We start from the raw sequence: 17,500 nt of genomic DNA on the forward strand, positions 1-17,500 counted from the left end.
TTCCACAGACTGATGCGGACGTCAGCCAATCAGATGACTTGTCTACGGACTCTCTTGTAAAGGTATGGTACACTATTAGTGGTATAGAAAATAACTGAAACATGTATTTCTTTAGGATGGAAAAAACGGTATACGTTACGAATAAGAATATATTTGTGTGGGGAAGCAGAAAATACTTTCTTGTTAACAAGTTATATCAAGCATTTTATGATAATAGAGGAAACAATTGTGGAAGTACTTTAGGGATTTGGACGAAACTATGGGAAATCAGCATACATCTAAACCGATGCTATAATGGACTAATTTTCTTCTGGAAGGGGTCAGAAAGTTTCAATTAATATCTCATTAACCAAAACAGCCAGTCCATATGCATGGTACTTTAATATAATAGAGCCGTTATCAGTGGCCCGTTATTAACTGATACCATCAGCCATCTAGTTCTAGACTAAGATTGCACTTTCTATTCAGCTGAGGTCAAAAGAATAAACCCAACATGCGATTGAAGGAAATCCCCTCCCATGCATTGTCATGCATCCACAAATCCAGCGCGCCCGCAAGCCTGCCAGAGGACCTGATTAGAGCGAAGTCACCGTAAGCCCTTCCCTCCTCTGGTCGCTTATCAGTTATTATTAGCTCAGCACAAGCCGCCCGGCGCTCCATTGGCTTTCATGCCTGCCAATCAACACTGGCTGGATTAAGACGCGGGAAGTGGGGGCGGGCGTGCAGGTTAACGCAAGAGATGCCTGGCACTTTACGAACGCCAATCCATCGAGTGACACCACCATCGTGTAGCGGGGGCGGGGCAGCCAACGCCCCACTGAGACCGAGGGAGAGGAGGCAGAGAGAGGCAGAGAGAGTGATGGAGATGGGCTGGGGGAGTTTCAGCTGCAGATATGTCCAATTCAGGCCCCCCCCCAGCACCACCACCCACTCCTCCCCCCTCCACCACCTCCCCTCTTCGCTTTGCCTCCCCCTGATATTTCCCTTTCATCTCGCGCCAGAAACTTCTGAAACAGAACCACAGGGGTGTGAGGGACGCCGTGGTTTCTGGGAGTAGCGAGGGGGGGGGGGGGGGGGGGGGGGGGGTGCAATGCGCCACAAACACACAGACCTGCGATTTTTGTTTTCCTACTTTCGGTTTCCGCAGACGCAAGCGGACCCGGGCGCTTTCCTGGCCGCGCCGGAACTCTCGGAGGCGGACGAGGCGGAGATGACGGCGGCGATGATGATGACGATGATGACGGAGGCGGAGGTGCAGGAGGAAGAGGCCGTGCCGGTGGAGGGGCCGGTGTCCCCCCTGGCCATGTGGGAGTCGGAGATCCAGCACATCGAGCTGGAGAAGAGCGAGGGAGGACTGGGATTCAGCATCCTGGACTACCAGGTACTGGGAACGCTGGGAGGAAACCCTCTGGGATTCGGTTTTCCCGCTCTTGGGATTTTCTTTCTCGGTTTCTTTCTTTGCCATCGGCGGTGTACCCAGCTTTTGTTTACGACTTTGAGTGCGGGGAATGATTTGCGTGTTATGCTGCAGTGACATCCCGACACGTTGACTCTTGTTGACGCCATGCTAACACAACGTCTTTATAGCGTAGCGTAGTTACCGCTGCCCTTTAATTCTGTTGTCAAGTTGTCAGCTGGTGGGGAACACACTGCAGAGGAAGGGCCTTCGATGGAATAAACCTGCCATTTTCAATAAAGGATAGCTAAAGCCGAACAATAAAACTAACTTAAGCTAGTTTGAACCGGCGGCTGTGGCTGTATTCCTCCAGGACAAAAACAGCCGAGTGGAATTCAGGAAATCGTTTTTTTGTGTTTTGTTTTTGATACGCAGGTCAAAGCAGTGCCCCTACCTTGAGGAGCTGCACAATAATCACACACGCAGCAGTGGTTATACTTTCTTTTGGCAAACATAGGAAAAAAGTTTCTCCTCTGAAGGGCACACGCCACTCAAATCACCCTTAACATTATGTTCCCATCTCGTCTTGTGCTCAAAGTTTAATTAAACCGGGGAAACTTCTTCAGCGCAGCCTTCTGTTTTTTTTCTTCCGTTGTATTTTGGAAATGTTGCATTCAGGAGAGGAAGTTTAGAGAGGCCTTGCGGTTTTCAAATACAACCGAACTTATCGGCAACTACTATTATTTATTTTAGTAGTATTTATTATTGACAGGTTATTTTAGTTTTTATCTCGTTATTATCCCTCATAAACAAGAGTGACGGCAGTTGTGAGTAATTCACAGTTCATGTAGCTGTAACTCTAAGCTAAACATTAAAGCTACAGTATACGTTCTGCTTCCCGCCACAGGATCCGATGGACCCCGCCAAAACAGTGATCGTGATTCGCTCCCTGGTGCCCAATGGCGTGGCGGAGTGCGACGGCAGGCTGTTGCCGGGCGACCGGCTGATGTTCGTCAACGCCACCGACCTGGAGAACGCCACGCTAGAGGACGCCGTCCAGGCCCTGAAGGGTGCCAAGCTGGGCGTCGTCCAGATTGGGGTGGCCAAACCGCTGCCTGTAAGAAAATATTAATATTGATGTCAATGGTTCCGGTATGTCATTCATGTTGTTAATGCTGTGCGTTATCATGCAAGAGTAACGATAGGTGTCTGTTAGGGATGGCCAAACCACTGCCTGTAAGAAAATATTAATATTGATGTTAATGGTTACAGTTGGTCTTTCGTGTTAATGCTGCGCATTACCGTGTCAGAGTAACGATACTTGGTAAATGGACTGCATTTATATAGCGCTTTTATCCAAAGCGCTTTACAATACTGCCTGACATTCACCCATTGATGCACACGTTCACACACCGACGGCGGTGTCGACCACGCAAGGCGACAGCCAGCTCGTCGGGAGCAGTGAGGTTGAGGTGCCTCGCTCAGAGACACCTCGACACTCGGCTAGGAGGAGCCGGGGATCGGACTAGCAACCTTGCGGCTAGCAGCCAACCCGCTCTTCGCCCTCAGCCACCGCCGCCCATACCTGTAGGCGTTGATGTTTCTGTTCGAGGCGTGTTAGTGTAAGACCTCGTTGTCCAAGCGTACTTTACGAAGTCAAGAGGCCCTCACAGGCGATTCCACCAGCCTCTCTCCATGGCTCCATGGGGCTTCTGGAGTTTCATCGACCGCCCTTTTCCAAGACATCGGTTTCTAGTCTGTTGTAGTTGTAGTGTGTGTGTGTGTGTGTGTGTGTGTGTGTGTGTGTGTGTGTGTGTGTGTGTGTGTGTGTGTGTGTGTGTGTGTGTGTGTGTGTGTGTGTGTGTGTGTGTGTGTGTGTGTGTGTGGTGATAAGTGATGTGTGTGTGTGTGTGTTTTCTTTCACGATGCAGCCGACTCTGTTATAATGAGGGCTTCACCTTACCGGCACTTGAATATTTCATAGCAGACAGCAGAGGCCGCATGGTTAAACATCTTCAATGGCTTCAGATCAACGTCGGGAATCGCTACAATACGCCCTGGCCTTTGTTTGATATTGACGCTGCTATTGAGACGTCTATCTTTCGAAGAGCGCAGACACTATATTTTTTAAAAAGCCCCTGTAGAAAATACTGTGTGCACGATGCGTCACGCGAGGAAAGCTTTTTTTCTGTTTCGTGTTTTATCCTTTCTTTCGATTCCGTCTGTCAGGTTCAGGCTCATGATGGCTTTGTGTGGGATCCGCTACGGGGAGGACGAAGCAGAGGCCAGGGTTAGGCTCAGGGTGTGTGTCTGTGTGTGTGTGTGTTTGTGTGTGCGTGTGTGTGTGTGTGCGTGCCTGTGTGCGTGTGTGTGTGTGTGTGTTGTAGGAAGGATGTCAGTGTGTTGTGTGTTCAGGGTCGGTCTCCATCACACTGACCCCCCCCCCCCCCCCTCACGTCCACCATGGCGGCTGCCTGAGGCCCCAGAACCGGCCCTGACCCGTGTAATCTCTGTTCTACTCTCTTGCTTTAAATCGGTTATCTGTACCAGGCATGGAGAAGACAATACAGACAATGTTCAACATCCAGCAGACTGAAGAAGAAAGAAACCCTATCTACACATGGATAGTTGGAAAGCTGAAACAAATGTACTCTGTGTGTGTTCGTGTGTGTGTGTGTATGTCTCTATGCGACGCGTGTATGTATATGTATATATATATATACATATACATACACACATATACACATACACACATAGAGTACATTTCTTCTCAACTTTCCATCTTTCCTCGGCTGGGCTTTGATTGAAATGCGACGGAGTCAATAGATGAAAGGGCTCGTTCGTGTGTATTCATTCATGATTCATTTTAAAAGGGAAAGAAAAACCTGCCGCAATAAAATTGAATTGAACGCATCTTCCCAATCCGTCCAGGGAATATACAGATATTCCGGCTCTCGGCAGCCGCAATGCGATGAGCAAAGAAGTTCTTCCTCACCTTCTTCTTCCTCGCCATCGTCACCATCACCGCCATGGCCCGCCATGGGTTTACTAGGGTGTCCCTCTATGTGGGGTAGAGACGGAGATGCCGAGGGGACTCTGTACCGGGCAGAACCGGCCCTGGTCAGTTGGCCTACTCTGGGAGGGGGCGGGGACTAATCAAAGTCCAGACTAATATAATTGGGTGAAAAAACAACAAGCTGCCAATCATTCCCTCCCTCTAATCCCGCTGTCTGTCCTGGCTATAACTGCGAGAGGATGTTGTTGTGGCCGTCGTTTGTTTAAATGGATGTTTGTTTGTTTGTAACGTGAGTAGGAATAGCGCTGTTAGTCTTCACGATCCGATTTGAAGATAGCTTCCCGTGCTGGCAGTTGATCTGACCCGAAGTGACACCCAAAACACAAGAGTGTTATCAGTGCTTCCCGGTGGATCTCAAGAATCCCTTCTGCACAAACACACAATCTGTGTGTCGCCCCCCCCTCCCCCCAACCCCTCCCTCGGCCCCCAAACCCATTAAAACGATCAGCGCGCTCTCGCCGTCTTTAGCACAGAACGCTAACCTCCGAGAAGGGCTGGTCCGTGATTGGCCGGCTCCTCGCCCCCCCCCCCCCCCCCCCCCAACCTGCGCTTATACGCTTCACAAACCAACGCAATTCCACAAACACCACGACAAAACAAGCGACATCGTTGTTTTCTAAACGTGTCTGCGTCTGCGGTTCCAGATCGACGCCGGCGACACGGATCTCCATGACGACCGGGCGCTGGACCTCAGCTACTCGGGGATGGAGGACGACTCGCTGCACGCCTCCATGATCGCCCTGCACGGCAGCATGTGCAGCGGCCGGGTCAGCGCCGCGGGCGGGGGTGGGGGTGACGCCATGGAGCCCCTAGACCACCACCTGGGACCCCTGCACTCCTTCTCCACCCCCAAGGTAACACCCATCCCCCCCCCCCTCTGTGTCTCACCGGTTTCGACCAGCGGGCCGGACACAGATTGAAGCGTTGGAGCAAAAACAATAAAACATTCCTGGGTTATTATTATTGCGTGTCGGCGGCAGCTCGGGTATTGTGGAGATTGAAAAGAGGCAGCGGGGGGGATCAATAATGTATGTGTGATAGGGCAGGGGCCAAAATGTCATCCGCATTGTTGTTCTCCAAAGCGCGCTCCGATAGCCATGGGGTGCTTCTGAATAATAACAAAACACATTTCAGACAAGAAGGAAACGTGCAGCCCACATGTTTAGTATACCTCTGTTGTATTCCCCTCTTTCTCTCTAATTCATCAGACAGAAAAAGTAATAGCACACCACTTGCCCTTTATATTGTATTGATATACCGTAGCCTATATATATATATATAAATAGTGGTCACATGATAGATGGTAGGTGGAATTGGGTTCTGTAAAATACATTTCGTCGTTCAATTAGTCTGCTTCAAAGATTGCGAGTCGTCCCATAAAACACATTCCTGCATCGTGTTTACACTCCTCTCATCTTTTATATTTCCACTGTGCACCGTATAGTTTCATCACCCGTTAATCTGTACGTCATTAAACAAATATAAAAAAGGCCTTCCCTTAGCCAGGCCTCGTGTCCCTGGTGTAAAACACAGAACACAGCCTTGTTTTGCTGCATTGAACACAAAACAACCATCTTTCCGGGAACTGCTTGTGGCCGTCTACGGCGTGATGTCTTCACCGCCACGCATCTTTAAGACAAACCCCAGAGACTGCCCACCTAGCTCATCTCAATCCCCTCCCTCCAGGCCATTCTGCTGTTCTCAGGCCCAACAGAGTGCGACTGACGACCTTAAAGGTGACCTATTATACCACCAGGTGCGAGTGTGATTAGCCACCAAAAGCCGTTTTTGGAAATCGGCCTCTTCTACAACAAAGGTGGGCGTGTCCACAGCTAGATGTGTGCTGGATAGATCAGTCTACCAGCCTACCCAGTGGACTGTAGCAAACGTTGCTCATATCCAACACACATCTAGGTGGACACTCCCACTTTTGATGTCAGAAGAGGCCGATTTTCAAAGCGGCTTGTAACGGCTAATCACGCTCACACCTGGTGGTACAATATGTCTCTGGCGGTAAAACGCTGCCTGTTCGGGTTTCGGGTTTTCACATCAATTGATCAACTATTTTTCTCGGCTTCGTTCGCGTCCTAGCTGTTGCCACGGCGCTCGGAGCCTCTGGACGAGATGGCCGCCTTCGAAGCGATGGACGCCTTCGGCGACGCCACGGAGCCCTTCTCCCCCACTGACGCCTCGATGGCGTTCGGGCCCCCGGGGTACGAGACGTCTTACCGGGGCCCGGACGCCATGGCCGCCGTCTGCGGTTTCGCGGAAGCAGAAGGCGGGATGGATCTCTACGGCAGCATGGAGCCGCTGGTGGGAGGGGAGGGTGGAGGTGAGGAAGAGGAGGGGGAGGAGGAGGAGGAGGAGACGGTGGAGGCGCGGCGCTACGAGATCGAGGCGGGAGACGCCGGGAGCGCCAGGAACGCCAGCGCTCTCTTCGTGAAGGTATGGTCGTCCGTCAAACGAACCTGAACACTTCGTCTTGGGACCAAAGGGTCAATTTATCGATGACCTCTGAGGTGATCGATAAATTGACCCTTTGGTCCCAAGACAAAGTGTCCGATTTCAATAACTCTGTTCTCATAAGCAAACCATATTTCAACCATCTGCAAAAGCCAACAGCTTACTATATTTTCTTTCTCGCCTTTTTTAAATGTTTTATTTTAATGGTGCCAGACTGTTCCCTGCACTCTAGCTCCCGACCCTAAAACATTTTATGAATAATTGCTTTCAATTTTCACCTTGAAGGATGGGTCAGAGGTGATGAGCCCTCCCTCAACAGACAGTGAAGAGGATACGACAACTCTCGGCAGTGATTTTGAAAGAACCATCACGGTCGTCAAGGGCAACTCCAGTCTCGGTGGGTCTTGTTGGCGACAACGCATGTTTTTATTTTTGTTATTTTGTTACCTCCGGAATAACAGGGGAGGTGAAGGGTCAGGAAATGTTGCATTCAGAATTTCGCCAAAAATCGCTGCAAAAATATGACTTGTTCAATGTAAAAGCAACACCTGCGGCAACAACGGCAACATGGGGTGACTGTGTCCACACCTGCAATTATCAGACTAAGTTGCCTTAGTTTGGTTTTTCAGTTTACTTTTATTTGGCTGCATACCAACCTTCAAAGTAGTAAACAATTTTTAGTAGTAAAATCTGGGATTAATGTGTAATCCCAGATCCACCTGTCCGACTATTGCAGCTGAGAACCAATAACCAAAGGGCCGGAGTTATGTGGCGTTTCCTATTTTGTTATGAGTATATACTAGCGAAGTGGAGTTCATTCACGCATCACAGACCAGGCTTTCAGAAGGGTATTTTAATACGTATATTTCTCCAGCGGCCTGTCTAGACAGCGTTGGTCGGAACCCTTTGCAGAGACTTGTTTACTGTTCACTAGGGCTGGTCGAGTTTATGTTAGCAAAATTACAAGCTCACAGATCACCGCTTCCAGAAACATGATTGGTCTCAACAAATATGAAGTGAAAGAAAATGAAACGCGTCATTAGCTCAGACAAGTCTGCCATCAGGCTTTAGTTTAGGGGACCTAATCTAAAGTCTGATTTGTGAGACAATGAATAGTTCTTCATGGATTTAATTCGGCATTGGTTCACTAAAAAGTAGTTCATCAATTATTATTCTGATTTATTATCTCACACACACATCCACAATCACACACACACACACACACACACACACACACACACACACACACACACACACACACACACACACACACACACACACACACACACACACACACACACACACACACACACACACACACACACACACACACACACACAAATAGAAAACCACCCACCCACCCACCCACCCACCCACCCACCCACACACACACCCACACACACACCCACACACACACACACACACACACACACACACACACACACACACACACACACACACACACACACACACCCCCATACAGACACACAAATAGACAACCACACACACAAATAGACAACCATGCACACATACACACACACAATTAGTCGAACAACCCACACAGACAGGCATGCACACACACACACACACAAATAGACAACCACACACCAGGCCAGACTCGGACTGCCCTGACCTCCTCCTCCTCCTCCCCTCCAGGCATGACGGTGAGCGCGGTGAAGGAGGGTCTGGGCATGCAGATCCGCAGCGTGATCCATGGCGGCTCCATTAGTCGCGACGGGCGGCTGGGCGTGGGCGACCTCATCCTGAGCATCAACGGAGAGCCCACCGCCAACCTGAGCAACGCCCAGGCGCGCGCCATGCTGCGACGCCACTCCCTCATAGGGCCCGACCTGGGGTGAGGCCACACCCCCCCCCCCGCCATCCGCGCTTATGTCGTTTTTCTTTTTTACGATGTGAATCGTAAAAAACGTCTCAATCCGATATGTAGCCCGGGGTTAGCCTCTGTTACAGTGAATGAAAGAGTTAGGGTAGTGTAAAAATAGGCTCTCGTGATTGAGTTGTTTTACCAGTACCAGTGTGTTGATGTTGTTTCTTTCTTAGTGAATTAACGAGAACATTTTATTTTCTAGTCGCCGGTTATGTTTTTCCGATGGGAACGTTCAAAGGGTCAATCCGAAGTTTAACCCTAGCTTCAAGCTAAGGCGACCTCGGTTGAATAGAAGAAAGGGATGCAGTAAAATAAGCATGCTTGATTTAATTGGTTTACCGATGTGTTGATGTCGATGTTTCTTTCAAAGTAAATTAACAAAATTATAATTTTTTTGTAGTCTGCAGTTATGTTGCTTTTTACGATGTAAATGTTTAATAGCGGTCCGTAATGTGAAAACAAGTGCTCATGATTTAGTTGTCTTACCGGTGTGTTGTTTGTCCTTGTTTCTTTCTTACTAAATTAACAACATCATCTTTTTTATATATTGAGATAACAAACAGTTGAGTTTTATCTACAAGGCAGCAGGTCGGGCAGCAGCAGTAGATAACAAAGGGGGACTGCTCATTTATCACGGACATCATGAGTTGAATCGTCTCGCAGTACGTTTTTCTTTTCAGGTGCTTCCTTGAGGGTACCGCGCGCAACACGTCAGTTATTTACCAGACACTTGTTTTTTGAAAGATATGACGTTCTTTGCTTCCCCGGTTCTTCACGCCATTATCTGTTCAAATTACCCACGGACGAAAAAAATTGTCTACCGCTGTGCCTCTAAGTGCAGGAGCTGCTGTGATCAACTTGTCAGATTTTGTTTGCTTCACTTCTTTCAACAAAACAAACTCACCCCCCCCACCCCAAATCTTCATGTTCTAGATCTGCTTGTTCACCCGAGGATGATGTGTGCCCCTTTTATGTGTGAGTATAACATCCACACTGGCCGTGTGTCAGTGACAAAAATCACCGGAGGCCATCTTGATTTTTTCCTTCTTCTTCTTCTCCATTTTCCCGCCTCCACTCGCATGCATGCTCCTCATCACAAGGGTTTTATCCAGGGAAACAGCCATCATCTGTAGCTGCGCTGACAATTCATGTTAAAATAACGTGGTGGATCCTTAATGCCGGCAAAGGATGAATCACGTCTTTAAACAGAAATTTGACACAACATTATTCTTTAACTAAAGATTTAAATGTTGGCCTATTTTGTGAAAAAGCAATTTCCATGCGCGCAGGCCTCCCATTTATTTCCATATTCACCATAAATAACCTCTTGTGGGAGCAGACGAGAGATTGCCGTTTCACGTCTGAAGAGCACACGGTTGAGGATAATAGCTGGATAAATCTCTTGAATTGACTGACCCACTAACGACCAAACTAACGACGCCTTTTAACCATCTTTTCTTCTTATTTATTCGTCTCTTTCCGTGTGGCTTGAGAGAGGAAAAATATTTGATTACAAGTGTGTTTGTTTGTCTGGTTATTATTCCTTGTGTTACCGTGCGTCTGACTCGCTCACGTCACTCGTTTTTGGCTGTTTTTGTGCTCGTCAAAAGTGTGCCTATCAACTGCTTTTTCTTACATTTTTTAATGTGTTGCCAGATTGGATTTGTGTCCTTTGACGAACCCCCCTTGTGAGGATTCATTCCACAGTCACGCATGCCACCACGTCAACAGAACTGCACACGATGCCATGCCACCGTCACCACCCCCCCTCTCTCTCTCTCTCCACTGAGCTGCTCTTCAAAAATCCCCTCACGTCATCAACAGATTGCTAATAGTGCTATCACCACGGAAACCGACACATTGCCCCCCCCCCCCCCCCTGCTCCCCTTAACATCGGTCGATACTCAACTCTGAACAAATGAATTATTGATGTCTCACCCATCAAACTTTTAAGACATAATTTGGGAGAAAGAGATTTGGACAACCCATGAACAAACATTTGATCAGACAGTCATGAATGAGACAAACATCTGTTGTGGATGATTAAACGCAGGGGGGGGGTTTGGGGGGGGGGGGGGGGGGGGGGGGGGGGGCATGCATAATTCATCCACATCTCACCTTGAGCACCATGACAGGCGGCGTGCGATCTTTCGTCTGAATAATGGAGCCGGCGTTCATTCTCTCTGCAGTGTTTTGCACACAGTTAAATTGGAACGGGGCTTGGAGAGAGAGGGAGGCAGAGAGAGAGAGAGGCAGAGAGAGAGAGACAGAGACAGAGACAGAGACAGAGAGAGGGAGAGGGAGAGGGAGAGAGAGAGAGAGAGAGAGAGAGAGAGGCAGAGAGAGAGACGGAGAAAGAGACAGAGAGAGGCAGAGAGAGAGAGAGAGAGAGAGAGAGAGAGAGAGAGAAAGAGAGAGAGAGAGAGACATAGAGGCAGAGAGAGAGAGAGAGAGAGAGAGAGAGAGAGAGAGAGAGAGAGAGAGAGAGAGAAGGACAGAGAGAGAGAGGCAGAGAGAGAGAGAGATGTAGGGGCTGAGAGAGAGAGGCAGAGAGAGAGGTAGAGAGAGAGAGAGAGAGAGAGGTAGAGAGAGAGAGAGAGAGAGAGCGAGAGGCAGCGAGAGACAGTGAGTGGCGGAGAGAGAAAACTCTTGAATGTAAATGAGACAGCTACGGATGCATTAAGAGGTGATTTCCCTGTTTACAACCACAGGCAGCGGAGGTCTGACACAGACATATTTAGTCGTGTGCGAGCTCACACTCCATTGAGTGAATGCCGGCTGTTGCATTAAGCAATGAGCCCCGAAGTGTCTGTTTACCAGAGACGCTCGTGGATGTTGACGCAAGAATAGTTGGGTGGGGGTACGACAGACCTCCGGTGTCTCAAGCTCAGAGAGGCGGACAAATGTTTGTATTATGTATGTTATTTTAACTAATTTACATTTGTGCCCGTGCGTGTTCTTGTGCGTGTGTGTGTGTATATATGTGTGTGTTTTTATGTGTGTGTCCGTCTGTCTGTATGTCTGTATGTCTGTATGTGTGTATGTATGTATGTGTGTGTGTGTCTACTGTATGTGTGTTTACTGTGTGTGTTTACTGTGTGTGTGCGCGCGTGTGTGTGTGTGTGTGTGTGTGTGTGTGTGTGTGTGTGTGTGTGTGTGTGTGTGTGTGTGTGTGTGTGTGTGTGTGTGTGTGTGTGTGTGTGTGTGTGTGTGTGTGTGTGTGTGTGTGTGTGTGTGTGCGCGTGCGTGCGCAGCATCACCTACGTCCCGGCGGAGTATCTGGAGGACTACAAGGCCGGCCTGGTGATGAAGGCTCAGGACGACCTCACCCCCGGAGCCCCCGCCCCACCGTACGGCCCCTCCTCCCTGCAAATAATAAAACACCATTAGAGAAACTAAAACATTAGATATGGCCGCGAGATAACTCGTTCTTTATCGATCCAAGACGGGAAATTAAAACACGCTAAATCTCAGTTTCAACCCTCGACATTAAGGCCGGATCACCTTCCACATGTTTGCGGCCGTTTTGATTAAAAACTGACGTTCCTCACCTGGGATCTATAAACACTAACTGTGCTCTCCGTGGGCTGCATCGTAGAGCGGGCCAGAGCAGTCCGAAGCTACCGGAGCGAGAGGACGGAGAGGGAGAGGAGAGCGCCTCGTACAGCAACTGGAACCTAGCCCGGAAGTATGCCCGCTACATCAGTCTGACGCACTCAGTTTGATCACCCATGGGGATTCAGTTGGTTGGTTAGTCAGTTGGTTAGCTAGGGAAGAATACAAGGGAACAAGGGGCTGTTTGAAAGCATTATCCTAGTTTTCCTTCTTCCTTTAACCATTTGTTGGTCATTTTTTAATTGTTGTAATTGCTTTTATTTTGATACGATTTTATTTTTACTTCTCTGTAGCACTTTGAGATTCTAGAAATATAAAGAGCAATAGTAATAACATTTATTATTATTATTGTATCCTAGCCTTGTAGCCTGGTGTAGGCTAGCCTCGCTGAGGCTACAAGGAGGCAAGAACAGCCCGTCAACGATCCGCCCGAAAGGAAATCAAAATGACAAAATTGCGTCCAATTTCCTTAGCCGTTTAAACCCCACTGACACTCTTTCATTATCTTTAAAAAATGCAGACAACTGCTGTATATAATCTGATAAGAATGCACAGCGAGCATAGTCTGACGTGCTCTCTTTGGCTAGCTAGCAGATGCATGCATCAAAGTGACTTTTAGACTTACAGACGTTTACATTTAGGGCATTAGCAGGTTATTCCGTATTTACAACAAAGCTAGCTAGGATAAGATGCTTCAGGTCAGGTACGAGGAGCAGGTAAGGGGGTCTCACCCATGTCGATAACCCCTCCTCTCTGTCCTCGTCGCCAGGGTGGAGCTGTTCAGGGAGACGGGCAAGTCGCTGGGGATCAGCATCGTGGGGGGGCGCGGCATGGGCAGCCGGCTGAGCAACGGGGAGGTGATGAGGGGCATCTTCATCAAGCACATCCTGGACGACAGCCCCGCCGGCCGCAACGGCACCCTGAAGACGGGCGACCGCATCGTCGAGGTGAGGGCCGCCGAAGGGGGCGCGCAGAGGTCAGGCCGAGGGGTCGCGCAGAGGTCAGGCCAGAGGGTCGCGCAGAGGTCAGGCCAAGGGCATGGGTAGAGGTCAGGCCAGAGGGTCGCGCAGAGGTCAAGGCAAGGGCATGGGCAGAGGTCAGGCCAAGGGCATGGGCAGAGGTCAGGCCAAGGGCACGTGTTTAGAGGGGTTAGGGGGGGGGATGTTGATGAGTGCACTGCTGTCACTTTGCTGTGCCTGTTTTAATGTCATTTCAGGCGGTCCAATCTAGAGGGAATTCGATTTTAAGCGTCTGTGATTGCCGCCGTTGATAGGATAACGCAATTAACAACATCTTCCCAACGCCTGGTTGACTTCAGTTCACTTAACAAGTTCAAACTCATTGCCCTTGATTAAAAAGGGTCAAAAGACATTATAAACTAATCTGGTCCCACTGGAATGGGTCGACACGTTTGACTGACTGTAGGCACTACGGATCGCCTGATTGGTCGATCCTCTGGGACTTGTTGTTGCTGTATTGACGGGTTGATGCGTTGATGTATTGATGTATTGATTTGTTGATGTATTGATGTATTGATGCATTGATCAGGTGGACGGCGTGGACCTGAGGGACGCCAGCCACGAGGAGGCTGTGGAGGCCATACGCAAGGCGGGAAACCCCGTCGCCTTCCTGGTCCAGAGCATCATCCACCGTCCCCGGGTAAGACGGGTGTACCCCCGCACCCACATGCTACCCTTAAACCCCCACCCTGGTTCAGTGACAACAGGGTGCCGCCTCATCTTATGAAAGTCCCAACGGTCGAGTTCTTCGTGGGGGGGGGGGGTACTTACACTAAAAACCGCTAGGTTAACCCATTCCCCGTACACAAGAAAGATAGCTATGATGAGATGATACACAATGCTGAGTACTATTTTTAAGTGCCGGGACGTACATCATACAATATGTGCATACATCAAATACAAGGACGTGCAACATACAATAAGTGCGTACATTAAGTGCCAGGGCGTTCAAACATCCAATAAGAGCCGCTCTGAACAAGTGCGTCTCAATCCGATGTGTATCCCGTGGTGAGCTTCTAGCTGCGGTGACCTCTGTTAAAGAGGAGACAGAGACAGAGGGTCGACTCTCGCCGTGTTCGTAATTATCCGACTCATTAGTTCGGTCCATGAGTGGCCGCGGCCATACGAGCTCCGCTGACTAGAGTTCCCCTCGGCCGGCGTCCATCTCTACCGTCTGACTCACCACGACGGCGTCGTCGTCTCCGACGGCTCATGAATCACCGAGCGACGCAGGAAGGCTCAAGGCTTTTTGATGAAATGCACCGCTTACCATCTCATCTCTCTCTCTCTCTCTCTCTCTCTCTCTCTCCCCCTCTCTCCCCCTCTCTCTCTCTCTCTCTCCCTCTCCCTCTCCCTCTCCCTCTCTCTCTCTCTCCCTCTCCCTCTCTCTCTCTATCACTACCTCCGTCCTCCACTAAATTGATGCTGCTTTTCTCTCGCTCGGCCCGAGTCAACAGACAGCCCGGTTCCCTTCCACCGTCGGTATCCGCTCCAGAGGGGATATCTCACGCCTTCCACACACACGCCACAACACGCACCCCAGGCAATCTGTCTCCCCGGCTTGCCGTTCAATCTGCCCCCTCCTCTTCATCCGTCGCCCTCATCACCCTATCCCTCTCAATCTCCCCCCATCCGTCTCCCCGCTCCCTGTCGTTTATCTCGTGAAAGACCCCCCCCAACCCCCCAAATCGTTTATATTTTGAGGCGTCGCTGAACGCATGCCACGGTGGGAAGCTGTGCACGAACACACCCGAGTACAGATGGAAGAGTTGGACCCAGGGTTAGAGAACGATGGTTGAAATGGCGTCTACTTATGAACTAGGACACTTTCAGCTAGGGTGGACCTTTAACAAACCTTTGGACAGAAGATGGATTACAGGGGAAAAAGAAATTAACACAAAATGAAAAAAATAAATAAAATATATATATATATATATATATAAAGCAATAACTGCCATTTGGTGACATTCATCCAAAAACATCTTGGATAGGTCTACATTTCGCAACCAGTTTTTTATATTCACATAACATTTTAATATATCTCTTTTACATAAAACATATCCTTTTTTTACTCCACATAGATCAGAAGCCCTCGAATAAAAGCGACTCATCGAAATCGGTTGAGAAACATCAACGTTCCAGAATAACCACAGCGCCCCGTTTTGCTTCCAGGCAACCTCGACCTCTCTAAAATGGCCGCTTTGTTGCCATACTATCCTAAGGCCGACGCAGCCTCTACATGTAAACATATACGCTGCAAATCAAACATTGCAACCACTCCAGCCAAGTGGAAGTGCTACAGAGGAGGCCACATGTGAGAGATAAGAGAGGGGGAGAGGAGGCCTATTTCCTTCAGCCCGCGTCCCATGAGATTGCTGTCGGCGTCATGGCAGATAGGCCGTACTCAAAAGGTCCCCTTCTTTTTTTCCCGCCTATTTATTGGATTTCTTTAAAGATGGCCTTTTTATAACAACCAGCCGGAGAAAATGGCTCCCTCACCGCCTAGGGAGTACAATTACACGTCGGCCCGTTTCGAGAGTCTGAAATCCTTCCGGTGCGTGCCGAACGAGCGAGCCCAGAGGACTCGATGTCCACTCGTTCTTTTCACAGAAAGAAATAACCAACGTTTTGTGGAGAGAGAGAGAGGGGCTGAAAGGAGGAAACAAGATGGCAGCTCATTGTCATCACCACGATCCGTTTCTTTCTTTCGCACTTTTCCTCTTTTATCCCGGGTGAAATCATTTCTTGTCGGAAGCGTTTGAAATGACATTTGCCCCCTTGCGGTGGCGTGCGTGAACGTCATGCCCTGTGGTGTGTTGCCTCCAGAAGCCGCCTCTGCCCTTCCTCCAGCTCGGAGGCCTGCTTCGCACTAATCAAACCTGCCTAACGCCCCCTGCTCTCCCCCAGGTTAGACCACCCTCACCCTCACCCCCCCGCTAACCGCACCCACCCCCAACCCCCACCCCGCCGTCGCTCGCCCCCGCCCTCGAGTCCGTGGTGTGTGTGTTGGGAATTCGCATGATATCTCATAACTCGTTTTTGTTTCACAATGTGCTGATGCGAGTGTCACTACACTGCCATTTATTTGCATGTCTTTCTTCTTCTGTGGTGTGTGCATGTGCATGTGCATGTGCGTGCAGCTACTATAAATAGCATGAACTTCCTACAGTGACCAAATTTCCTAGCAACCATATATTTCCCCTGAAGTAGTAAGTATGTGCTAGATAAACCCACGACTTTGACCTTGCTTTCACTGCTCTGTCAAGCCGGTAATCGCAAGGTTGCCGTGGAGATGTCCTGGTTGTTTTTGGTGAAAGCACTTGAATCCTCCTTATAAGATAACCGGTAAACACGGGTGACTATGCTTCGGCGAACGCACCGTGGACAACCCGGTTTTCACCCAGAAACAACCTGCATGTGATTCATCACCACTATTGTCCCTTTTATATTATTTACCAGCCAACGCCGCGTGGAAACGAGCACAGCCTGCGCTTGGCCGCGGTCCCAAGGTCAAAGATCCCAGCTTCTGACGGCTGCAAAGAGCGACACAATAAAAGCGCAGAGTCGGTTTTTCATTCTGTGTTCCCGTTTTTTGTCTCTTTGTCTCAGTCCTCCACCACCGACTCGCACGAGGAACGGGCCGCTGCCGCCGAAGCCGCCACCAAGGACAAGGTACGCCTCTCTCCGACAAAACAACAACAGCACCGCGGGAAGGAGAGGAGCGTAGTCGTGAGGGGAAGTTATTGAAGCCCCGACTGGCCCGTAAAAGCCCGCCCTTGTCTATCATGGCGGTTCATAGCGTCTCGCGGCGTCGTGGTCGTCGTCGGTTGGCGCTGATCTCTCGAAAGAGTCGTCCGCTGTGAACGCAAATCTCGTGTGTGGATAGGCCCCGATATCATTATCTATTTTTATAAGAGTTATTTTTGCAGGTTTAACGTATGCTTTTAAAGAGTTGAGTTAGACCGGAAGGTATATGGGAGAGAGAGGGGAAGACAAGCAGCAAAGGACCGCGGGCGGGAATCGAACCCGGGTCGCTGGGGTAA

General features: G+C 49.4%; 1 protein-coding gene across 11 annotated transcripts in view; it reads left to right on the forward strand.

Moving 5' to 3' along the window:
- LOC130369749 (multiple PDZ domain protein) overlaps positions 1-17,500 on the forward strand; it is a 66,496-nt gene that overhangs the window by 22,290 nt on the left and 26,706 nt on the right. For 8 of the 11 annotated variants that reach the window (XR_008892890.1, XM_056575275.1, XM_056575268.1 and 5 more), the window contains exons 15-28: positions 1-62; positions 1,148-1,381; positions 2,304-2,513; positions 4,328-4,516; positions 5,117-5,326; positions 6,564-6,917; positions 7,221-7,332; positions 8,592-8,790; positions 9,757-9,798; positions 12,078-12,173; positions 12,422-12,511; positions 13,208-13,385; positions 13,987-14,097; positions 17,067-17,129. The exon at positions 1-62 is cut by the window's left edge and continues 103 nt beyond it. Coding sequence is in view for 10 of the 11 variants with exons in the window: in XM_056575275.1 (XP_056431250.1) it covers positions 1-62; positions 1,148-1,381; positions 2,304-2,513; positions 4,328-4,516; positions 5,117-5,326; positions 6,564-6,917; positions 7,221-7,332; positions 8,592-8,790; positions 9,757-9,798; positions 12,078-12,173; positions 12,422-12,511; positions 13,208-13,385; positions 13,987-14,097; positions 17,067-17,129 (2,150 nt within the window). In the remaining variant the exon portion in view is untranslated. The remainder of the gene's footprint in view (positions 63-1,147; positions 1,382-2,303; positions 2,514-4,327; positions 4,517-5,116; positions 5,327-6,563; positions 6,918-7,220; positions 7,333-8,591; positions 8,791-9,756; positions 9,799-12,077; positions 12,174-12,421; positions 12,512-13,207; positions 13,386-13,986; positions 14,098-17,066; positions 17,130-17,500) is intronic. The other 3 variants (XM_056575273.1, XM_056575272.1, XM_056575276.1) reach the window with 3 other exon arrangements.

The sequence above is a fragment of the Gadus chalcogrammus genome, chromosome 17, assembly GCF_026213295.1.
Source record: "Gadus chalcogrammus isolate NIFS_2021 chromosome 17, NIFS_Gcha_1.0, whole genome shotgun sequence".
In the NCBI taxonomy this organism is placed as follows: Eukaryota; Metazoa; Chordata; class Actinopteri; order Gadiformes; family Gadidae; genus Gadus; species Gadus chalcogrammus.